Source organism: Mytilus californianus, unplaced genomic scaffold (genome assembly GCF_021869535.1).
Source record: "Mytilus californianus isolate M0D057914Y unplaced genomic scaffold, xbMytCali1.0.p SCAF_2, whole genome shotgun sequence".
Classification (NCBI taxonomy): domain Eukaryota; kingdom Metazoa; phylum Mollusca; class Bivalvia; order Mytilida; family Mytilidae; genus Mytilus; species Mytilus californianus.
Genome location: NW_026262668.1, coordinates 132852643 through 132864769, shown reverse-complemented (window position 1 = coordinate 132864769; position 12127 = coordinate 132852643). Strand labels below are relative to the sequence as shown.

Here is a 12127-nt window from a genome sequence, read left to right as displayed (position 1 = left end):
CTACACAAAACACCATAGATGTCACGCGAGATTTGAAGAGTGAAGACGTATTTTTGATGGAGGGAGAATATTTTACGAACATTCATATAGTGTGATAGTATAACGTGTAGTAAAACCATTGCTTTGCATATACCATAACCTAGCATTGCCGACTCATACGCTGTGCCTGCTTTGTAGACTAACTCTCATCTAGACTAGCATATACACTTTTTAGATACACAAATTCAGCATATTACAACCATATATAATCCACATATAAACATTTTATCATACTAAGAAAACTTTTTACTCTACGTCTACTGTCAACGGTATCTTGCAATGCACTCCTGTCATATTAGCAGATAGCAAAGGGTTCTGTGCGAAAAATCAAGTCACATCTCCAGTAGATTGACACATCAAATGGTGGTGTAAGGGTGGCTCCAAAGTGCAAGACAGTTACAGCTGGCTTTTCCTCTTAGTTGATGTGTTTCCCTCGGTTTTAGTTTGTAACCCGGATTTGTTTTCTCTCATACCTAGTAGAATTACAAATATTGGAAACATCCACATATATATATGGCTAGGCACTTGCAATCTCACAACTAAACACAGAAAAAGATAACGCTTACCAGCAACGAAGATCAAGCAATTGATTTTTCTGAACTATTAAGTCAATATCCAAACTCGAAGTTAACATTTCTTGAAATACCAGTATATTCCATAAAAGGGCACAATAATTCAACTGACACTGATATCATCCACGAATATAATAACTAAGATAAGGAACTTGAACGTATCTGTACTCAATGGCCATATTAGACAATTGAATAGTCAACTCAACACGGGCCCCCTGACTTCTCTATACATTTAAAAGCATCATCAAAAGGACGTACTCGTTCTCACAGGGAAACAGTTTATCACTATAACTATTCACTATATAGCGACGGCATTCATCCAAAGCGTAATTTCTCAGAGAGTTAAAGCTGACTGCTGGTGGTGAGATTCAGTTTGTATAGTATTTAAGTGCAGTTTGCACTCCAAGCTAACTGTATCTGAATACACATATGCAAAACTAATCGTCATGGCGTTAACTACAAAATCTCCTAATTTAAACACTAACAACAATAATATTGATCGCATTCAAGAATCTGATACTGTCACCAAAAACTATAGCTTGAATATTGAAAAAGCCTTGAAAAAGAAACTTGATGCTACCAAACGTAGAGAAATTTTCTATGAAATGACAGGTGGTCGTCTGACTGCCGAGCTTGATACTTTGTCCTTTGAGCTACTACTATTTGGACTCCTTACAGTGAAATGTCAAATGTTCATACTGATATAAGCAAAGATAGGGGTGGTAACATAGTACAGTACACATTCATGATTAAAGATGACAATAACGTAGGATATACAATCAATCTTTATACAACCAGATGCTCTATGTTAGTAAATGGCAAAAAAACAAACTACTTTATCCAGGAAGACCTTGAAAAGATTCATACAATTATGAGGAAAACAAATCTAAATGGAATAGATATAGACAAAGACAACCTTAACAAACTATTAACAGAAAAACTTGAATATATACTATGTAATATAGAGACCAGTAATGCAAACTCTATCGATCCTTACCCTGCAAAATGTTTGAAATGCAAACGCAATTGTAAGACAAGAGCAGTACAGTGTGCAAATGACTACTGGGTACATTACTCATGCGAAAAATTATCGCCCACAGATATTCAAAACCTACCGAATATTGACTATATATGTAAAACATGCAACAAGAAATCTATGCCTGTACCGTATGCCATAACAGCAGCGGAGGAATTATCAAGAGAAGAAATGATAGACAATGAAAAATGTTTGGCATGTGATGCGACAATGACCAATGACAAACAAGTTTATACAGCATATAACCAGGTCTCTCAGAGCAAGTGTTTCAACAATTCTTACGAACAATGCTACAGCTACTAAGCGATACAAGAACAACGAATTCTAAGTGAGAATTCCACAACAGTTAAAAATAGTGGAAAGACCAACGAAGTAATCGACCACCAAGTAACTATAACTAATATGGAGACAACAGTAACTGAAACCAACACCTGCATTGAGGTAACACAAACTGTGCAAACAGCCAGTAACCATATGAATAACACAGTACATAAAGTTATCCCAGAAAAAGAAACCGAGTCAGTAACACTAACTTTACCAAACAACAAGAAGTAAAACTGAAAAAACGAGAGGAGCAATTGCGTCTAAAAGAAGCTACTATGAACAACCAAGCGAAAGAGAAAACTAGACTTTTCGACATGATACATGAACTTGAAGCCAGAAATATTGAGCTTGAAAAGACAGTCAAATCACTGTATCATAAAATAAATAATGAAGACAATTCCACAAGGAGAAGCAAAGAAGTGCGTGAAAGCTGTAGACTGGACTCAAATACATCACAAAAAAAAGATGAAAAACTGGTTGATTCAATAAAGGAAAAAGTTTCAAGTTATATTCTAAGAAAGGTTGACAGAGAAATAGAACAGCTAATCAGATTGGAAGAGAATAGAAACAACAGTCATACTTATACATACAGTTATGATTACTATAACTATCCTTCCGCAACAACAAACCATAGTCACAACAATGAATACCAAAGTAACTAACAACATAGTTACCATTATCCCTACTATCAGCATGATAATTGGTCGTACTATCATCATTACTATCCTGATTATAGTGACTATCAAGAACCTAGAGATAATTCCAACCTAATAACAGTACAGTTAGAACAGGAAATAGACAAAGTGAATAGAGAAAATTATCAATCACAGCAAGAGAGCGAAAAATACAATAGACACCCCATTGATACAACCAATATCTCGCCATACAGTCACAGTACAAGGACTGTCCATACAAGAACAAACAAGGATGGCACTCGATTTGTTGAGGGACAGCCTATATATTATACAGATCAAAGCTCAACTCAAAAAACAAAACCTACCATTTTTTTTATACCAAAAAAAACTCAAATAGCCTCCACTATGATAACGGGTAACACAGCGATGTAGATAGCAGAGATTACCTTAATATTTTATCTTTTAACTGTAAAAATGTAAATACTTGTGGAATACTTTTTAACGATGTCAATAAAATTGCAGATATTTGTTTACTACAAGAAACATGGTTATTTAGCTGTCAATTGCACATGTTAAATGCATTAAAACAAGATTATACAGGAACGGGACAAGTAGTGGATTTTAAAGATCCGATTCCACCTACACATATGCCAAGAGGCCATGGAGGCGTTGCAATTGACTGAAAGAAACAACTCGATAGTTACATCAAACCACTATCAGATAGAAATGAACATATACAGTGCATCGAAATCAGGGGAGCGGAACCACTTCTCGTTATATCTGTATACCTGCCTTGTAAAGGATCGACAGACAGCATAGAGGAATTTCAGGAGTGTATAGATCTTCTTAATGAAATATACGCTACATATAAAGATACACACAACATACTACTCGGAGGTGATCTAAATGAAAATGCAATACATTTTACCAATAGTAAAAGATCTAAATACCTTCAGGAATTTATGATGGAACATAATCTAGTAAATAAAGATCAGGATCCAACCTTCATACACCCAAATGGTTATGACTCAACATGTATTGACTTCTTTCTGTACAGCAAGAAATACAGCAGTAGTATTATTAAGATCATCAAACTAGAGGATATACCTGGAAACATATAAAAGCATTAAATGAAAAGAAATAAAAATTCCACTTTTGGATATTAAAAATGGCGATAACTCAAAAAATAGAAATACTAAGATCTTGAAAATTGAACTAAACCTTCATTAAGTCCCAGGAAACAACATATTTAAATTTGAAAAAAAAATGTTGAAGCGTTTTCATGTTTAACTTATTGTACAGACACTGTTTGGCAGCCGCCCGTCTGCCCGCCCAGCCGCCCGCCGTACATCACCATTTTAATAACCTATATTTCCTTCGAATATCCGGTTAAAAAGCATATTATAAATGGAAACAGAATGATCGGCCTAGTGATCCCAACAATCAATGGTTACAAAAGAAAAAAGAAACATCAATTATTTTAAGAAAGGAGTGCATGATAACGCTAACGAAACAGCAGTTAGAGAGAAAAAGTGAACTTATTACTGCTAAAAGTAACAATTCGACTTATTCGACGTAAAAGAGGGAAATTAAGAACGTATCTTGATGAGGTAAATGTAAATGGTCAGAAATACAACTCTGATGGTGGAATCCTGAGTGGTTTTAGGGAGCATTTTGCAACTCTTGTTGAACAAAGTTACAATAGTCAAATTGATCAAACATATATTGAACAAGTAGACAACGAGTATGTTGAGATTTTAAATATACGCAAACATGACTTTAAACACAATCCAGTCAGAGAGCATGATCAACAATGCCATCAAAAGCTTAAATCGAAACAAATCCCCAGATGCTTATGGAGTTACGGCTGAAAATCTTATACATGGTGGTGAAGTACTTGCTTCGTACATACAAAAGTTAATTAATAGCTCTTTTGAATATTGTTTTATACCGGACATTATCAAATTTGGAACGTTAACACCAGTCTACAAAAACAAAGGCAACAAGAATGATGCAAAGAAATATAGAGGCATCACAATAACTCAAACCTAATCGAAAATTATAGAAACAGTATTCAAATTTTGTATCAATCCATTTCTGCTTACAAAATCCACTACAAATAGGCTTTACCAAAAATGCATCTCCATTATATTGCTCATTAATTATGGAAGAATTTCAAAGGGAAAATAAAGATCTGAAAAGAGAGACAATCTTCGTTATGCTGGATGCTAAATCAGCCTTTGATGTAGTTAAACATTCAAGCCTTATACGGAAATTATTTCATATGGGACTAACACCGCAAGAAATATTAATGATTGATGATTTGTATAAAAATGCAAAAGCATGTGTCAAATGAGAGAAATGTGTAAAAGAGAATCATACAAATTACAACCTACAAAAAGTGTTGTACTACCTATACAAACCAACAGCAATAACCAAAATGATGTGACACTTCTTATGGATGGAAAGGAAATGCCAACAGTTGATAAAAATACCCATATAGGCATACACAGATCAACCAACAACACACAACTTATAACAGCAGAAGAAAATGTTAAGAAAGCTAGAAGAGCTCTGTATAGTTTAATGGTAAGTGGCCTAAATGGAGAAAATGGACTAGATCCCTCTACTGTTTAAAATCTACATTATGCCTATCTTACTTTATGGGCTCGATATAGTGATGACCAGTACCAAGTCACTAAAAATACTTCAATCTTTTAACTAGAAGACGATTAAACAAATTATATGATTACCAATTACAACTGATGACCCAGCTATATACATTTTATCTGGATTGATACCTTTAAATGCTGAAATAGACATCAAATTTATAATATTACTTGGAAATATCTTATGGTCTGATAAAACTACTGTTGAATGGAAGATAGCTAACCGTCAATTGAAAATGAAATCAAGCAAAAGTAACAGCTGGTTCACAGATGCAAAGAAATTTGCTTTAAATATCAATTAGATGATCCTGTGACTTTCTTGGATACTATACCAAATAAGACAACTTGGAAGAAATGTATGACCAATAATATAAAAACATACTGGCATAAAAAGATCTTAGATGAGAAAGAACAATTCTCTAGTCTATAATATGTATCTCCAATATACAAATTTAGACATTGTCATCCATTAGTATGTATAACAACACCCAATTGTAAGAAAACCAATGTTAGAGAAAATTATTTCAACATCCGGTAGAATTTTTTCTAAAGACTATTCAGTCGATACTATTGAATTGTTTAAGCTCATATGTGATCCGTATAACTACAGCATGAACTATAACAATCAGAATATATTGGACAATATATCCAAAGTACTGGAACCTCAATGCAGGAAGTTGATACATATACTCAATACAACCCGATATAGACTACTGAGCTATAATGATGGAAAACAACAGAAAAGGAGAAGAAAAATATAACATTTATAAGGGTGGGTGTGTCTCAGCATAAGACAAGTCTCAATATTAATATAAATTAAGTCATAATTATAAATTTAAGTGTGGTGGTGGATATCATACTCCAGATTTTGGAGGTGTGCCTTGACTGGCAGCAGAACAGAACATAGCCGGAATATTTACGCTCTAATAATATTTTGATAGTGTAACGAAGGACTCAAATGACACCACAGCTAGAAGGAAATAAAGAGAGATAAACAAGGTTGGTATTTCCCGCGTTTTTCGACACCAATATTTACCCGTCTTTTTGAGTACCAGCGAGGTTTGGAATTCATGTATAAAAATAAATTTCACCATTTTAGACATACTGAATGCTTGCGATTTACACCCTTTTCCTCATAAACATTGTCTACCTTTGCATTTCACCTTTAATCATATTTTAATCGATTTTTAATAATATTCCATGATTTATCCCATAATAGAGGTTTTTAAAAGTCTTTATGTCCTTTATTTCAGGTGAGCATACAAAACAAAACAAATTCAGTTGGCAGTAAAATAAAATAGATGAGGACAAAATGTTCTTTTTTTTTTACTCACTGGGTCCCGAAGGGCCCCATGTGAGCTTATGCCATCACTTGGCGTCCGTCGTCTGTCGTCGTAAACTATTTCAAAAATCTTCTCCTCTGAAACTACTGGGCCAAATACCTTCAAACTTTTTCTAAATGTTCCTTAGGGTATCTAGTTTATAAATTGTATCCGAAGTGTTTTGATCCATCGACAAACATGGCCACCATGGCTAAAAATAGAACATAGGGGTCAAATGCAGTTTTTGGCTTATATCTTAAAAACTAAAGTTTTTAGAGCAAATCTGACTAGGGATAAAATTGTTCAATTGGTCAAGATCTATCAGCCCTGAAATTTTCAGACGAAACGAACAACCCATTGTTGGGTTGCTGCCACTAAATTGGTAGTTTTAAGGAAATTTTGCAGTTTTTTGTTATCTTGAATATTATTATAGATAGATATAAACTGTTAACAGCAATAATGTTCAGCAAAGTAAGATCTACAAAAAAGTTAATAAGACCATAATTGTCAATTGACCCCTTAAGGAGTTATTGCCCTTTAAAGACAATTTTACACAATTTGTTCATCAAGTTTGCTAACATTTAAAAATCTTCTCCTCTAAAATACAGGTGAGCGATTCAGGCTCTTGAGAGCCTCTTGTTTTATTTGAACGAGCCGTTTGCCTTACCAGAATTAATTATTTATTCTCATTTTGTTGAAAAAAATATTAAAGAAAGGGAAGTGAAAAAAAAGATATGTTTGTTTCAGAAGGCAAAGGAATTTTTTTTATTTGTTTCAGAAGGGAAGTGAAACATTTTTTTTTTCCAAAGTGAAAAATAAACGGTAGTTTTTTTTCTACTGATCAATCTTCAGGGGTGCATCATTAACTATTGAAAAAAATATTGTTCCTGTATGTTACTGAAAACAATAGCAATAGTGTTTTTTTTTTATTAAGTTGGAAAATTATGAAGGAAAACTCATCCCCCTCATGCCACACACAAACAAAAGATGAATGGCCGGTGCCTAAAGTTATTTTACAATTTGTATAAAACTTTAGATATCCTATATTGCAAATGTAGGCATTTTTAAATAATTCTATCCACATCAGTAGACTAGGATCATGGTTGCAGCTTTTATTTAAGGCTTTGATGTTGTACAAACTAGTTTTATCAATTTAGAAATGGGAAAGGATTTGTCGTTTGCCATATCAAAAGCTACTGCATAAATCTATTACATGTAAATCGTTTTCCAGTTCCCACATTTTTGTGGAGGGTGCACATTTTCTTTGGCAAGAGGTTTTGGGATTTACTGAGTGTTCTGGGCATAATACATGTATATCACTACTATATCCTAGATGTCTTGTTCATTTATGCATTTGATATGTGAATATTGCCACTTTTTTGTGAATTTTTCACTTGGTTTATGCTTATAAACAACCATTTTTGACACTGGAAAAACACCAATTTTGTGTTAATAAAAAAGACTTAAAATGATATTTGATGCTTCTCTCAGAAGCCAAGCATATAGCAGTAAGGAGTAAGAGCAACGAATGATCAATTTGGAGTCATAATAATGTGTCCTGAGTAGGGTCTTCTTGTGACTGTTACGTTGTAAGCAAGCTTGTTAAATTTAAACAGTGTATTGGACTAGAACAAAGCAGGTAATCTTCATATCTAACTTATATCTAGGCTTATATGTAAGTGATACTTGCTGCTGGATATCGGGCATACAATCGATTAATCCATTGACTGGAAATAGTATAACAACCTTACTCAAGTATTTTTTTTTTTGGCAGACCCTCCCATTAATCAAGCCAAAAAATATAAACAGAAAACAAAAAAAAACTCAGTTTCCATTATTCTTACTCAATTTGAAAATTGATTTTTGACATAAACTCTCCCATTCAACCCAGCATAATAAACTGAAAACAAAACAAATCTCACAGCCTCCAAACGTTATCATACACTATCAGCTCATCTACTTGTATAATTACTGATGTAGTTTTCCATAAATGTATTTTAAGACTGAAACATTCTGCAGGAAAACAAATATTTCAAATGTCTATCCTTTCCCTTTTTCGACAATAGCTTTCAGTGACTTGCAGCTGCCTGTGTGCAGATCACGAGTAGAAATAATTGTGTAGTTTTTTGCATATGAGTAGAAAAATCTTCTATACTTCTATGTTTTGACTCTATATAGTAAGATTTTATTTTTGTAATTTTCAAAAAAGAATTACGATAGGCTTTTTTTTCTTGAGAACTTGACTAAATGTTTGCTTACCTGTAGTACATTTATTTATGTTTAAATGGTTTTTTTTATATTATACTAACCACATGACACGGATCACATTCATTGGAAATTTAATGGATTTAATACTATTAAAAAATGCACTTCTTGGTTTCATTTCCTTTTGTTTTATATGAGATTTTTATTGGAAAGCTTGTGGAAAAATTGAGGCATTACTGGAGGGATGTTAAGTCATAAAGTAAAGAAGTCTCATCAATCATTTCTGCAGTAAAATATATTCTCAATTGACTCATCAATGTGGGGAATATTATATAATTCGTCTGGAAGAGTTGTTGTATGTTATCGAGCTTGAGTTATCTGTCTTCTTCCCAAAACGTTAACAAATGGCGGCCAAAATCTTCGTGAAAGAAAGACAGGCTACATTTACAAGTATTTTTGACAGGAAAACTTAATCGGAAACTATTTTTAAGCTCAATGATTCAGTGGTTCATAGAAATAGCATTTTGAAACAGTCGTTTGCTTAAAACATATTGCTGAATGTAAAAATGTAAGTCAACGCGATATACAGCATGTACAGTGATGCAATGCCAAAAATATTCTTCCTACTCAATGAACCTAAGTTGTTGACACACCTTTAAAAGGGAAACTGCTTACTACTCTTTGAAAAGTATATCGACGCTCAACCTGTGTTATTTATCTACATTTTATCAAAGTTTGACCACATAATTCGCTACAGTTCCTGAGATTTCAATGATCAAAACTACGAGGTCGTTTTTGCTGTAGCACATGTTAAATTAATTCCAGTCATGCAAACAGCTTGTGCAAATATAATTTAGGCCAGGTAATCCTGCGAAAATATAAAATTCAGGAGTGAAAGTGTTAAGGGTAGATTTTTATTTTTCAAATCTGAAAACAAAATTTGATACTAAACATATTTTACTAAACGGCATTTTTATTTTAAAGATATCTGCATCTGATCTGCAAATTTATGTCATGTAATTTTCGTGGTTGATGAGCACAAGTTATTAAGATGTAATCATAATAAAATCTTTTTATTTTAGAAAGGAGCTTCAACGTCTCCCATTTCTACATATACAGATTTGACTTGTGTAAATAAGTCCAAGGCCTCAGGCCCATTTTCCCGTCCTAGTCCTGATTTTTTGTATCCACCAAAGGGAACACCTACAGGATACACATTATAGTTATTGACATATAAAGATCCAGCTTCTAGTTCTGATGCTACTCTGTGGGCTCTCTTTAAATCACTGGAAAATAAAAACTTGAAATGAACAACTAGCCAAGAAATAAGGAAATAATTTAAAATTAGATTCATAAACAAATCAAACCACTACAGGAAACATTTTGTGACTTGTGAAAGATTTTTTCCAGAAGGATCTATATAGATATTTGATAATTGATTTCTACTACTAGAGGTGACAATATATGTACAGTATGTCTTCAGGGCAAAATTTAGCTGGTTTAAAATCTACAAACAAAAGATCTACTACTAAACCTGGGAATATTGTTCAGACATTGCTTGCAGCAAAAGTGGATAAGAATAAACCACCACCTAATAAACAAACTCATTCAGACGTATCTAATGAATCAAACAATAGTTTAGACTTATCTGGTATAATGAACTTTCAAAAGGATATTGATGAAATTAAATTCAAACTTGAAGGTGTGACAAGGAGAGAGGACCTTGATAGAGTAACAAAAGATCTGATAAAAACTAGTGATCTTGAGCAAGTAGTTACTTTAATTGTCAAAAAGCTGTTGAATGAATTTGAAATACTGTAAATTCAGAAATTATTGTGTGCATTTATTATTGCGATTTTTGAAGACTGAACAAAAGTGCGAGATTAATTATTGCGATTTGAGGAAAAGCTTCATGCATATATGTGTCCGATATCAGAATGCGAGTTCTTATTATTGCGATATTTACCCAATTGCATTAATAAAAAACTTGCAATAATTTCTGAATTTACAGTATGATGAAAAAGTTGAAGAAGTTAAAAATGCAGGAAAAATTGGATGCTTTATCTATAGAAAATGAAGACCTAAAGAATAAGATACACGCTATACAGTATTCCAATACAACAATTAGAAGAGACTTAAATGAAACAAGTCTACTTTCAAGACAGGCTGATATAAGCAGCAATTACAACGAGCAGTACTCAAGAAAAAATAACATTAAAATAATAAATTTTCCAAGAATGGATAAACAAGATCTTTGAAAGGACTTTATGGAAACTGTGAAAAAAGAACTTAATGTCCAGTTAGAAGACAGAGATGTGGTTGCAATTCACCGTATACCGTCACAAAAGGCTGGGCCCTATCCAGTTATTGTTAAGCTATTCAGTAGTGATGTTAAGCGTCAAATTATGAGATGTAGGAAAGAATTGACCAAATTAGATTTGTGGATGACGTTACTCAAAGAAACATGAGCTTAATTGAGAGACTTAGAAAAACTGAAGAATTTGAGTCTGTCTGGTATTACAATTGTGGAATTTATGGTAGATTACTTGCAGGACTTCAGCTGAAATTTGGACTATATGACGACATTCATTTCAGAGTACAAAAAGGGAAATAGATGTTATGTAAATAGAACTTAGACCTCATGGACAGTTTTGAGAATTCTATAGTTCATTGTTGATATTTGACTAAATATTTGTGCTTATCTCCCTTTCTTTGTATAAAAAAACAGAGTTATCTCCCTTGTAACTATAGGTCATGTACATTATTTGTTTTCTTTCTACAATACATATTAATATTTTTTTTGTACAGATAATCTAGATTTTTGTTGAACTAGTTTTTTGTTGGTGTCATATAAGGCAAACTGAAAAAACTGACAAATTCCAACTGCAATGTGGCAAAACATATTGAAATATTTATTTTTTTTAACAATATTCTTGTCTGTTAGTTATAATTTTTTCTATGAATTGAATGTCTTTAAAGTATTGAATTACACTGTTGGTCCCTGTATGAAGCTTGGTAATACATGTATGTCGAGAATTTTTATACTGCCATATCTAGATGTTTTGAGCAAATCTTTTTGTATATGTCTTTGTGTCTCATGTGAATGTATAATAAGGATAATCATATGTAAAAATCTAAAAGGAGGGATGTATTTAGTTTTTTAAAATCTGGAAACCATGACATTTACTGTCTACAAGACACTCATTTCACAGTGGATAAAGAAAATAGTATAAGAACGTTATTGGGATATGAATGCTACTTGTCATCCTTTTCTTCAAATTCAAGAGGTGTAGCAATTATGTTTAATAATAATTTTGAGTGGAAA

The 12127-nt window shown here is 32.9% G+C and overlaps 1 protein-coding gene across 2 annotated transcripts in view; it reads right to left on the bottom strand.

Annotated features, from left to right (window-relative positions):
- Positions 1-9859: 9859 nt before the first annotated feature.
- The window catches only part of LOC127731074 (4-trimethylaminobutyraldehyde dehydrogenase-like), a 51749-nt gene continuing 49481 nt past the window's right edge, over positions 9860-12127 (bottom strand). For both annotated transcript variants that reach the window (XM_052239938.1, XM_052239937.1), the window contains exon 10: positions 9860-10088. In XM_052239938.1, coding sequence (XP_052095898.1) covers positions 9881-10088 — 208 coding nt within the window. In that variant the 3' untranslated portion in view covers positions 9860-9880. The remainder of the gene's footprint in view (positions 10089-12127) is intronic.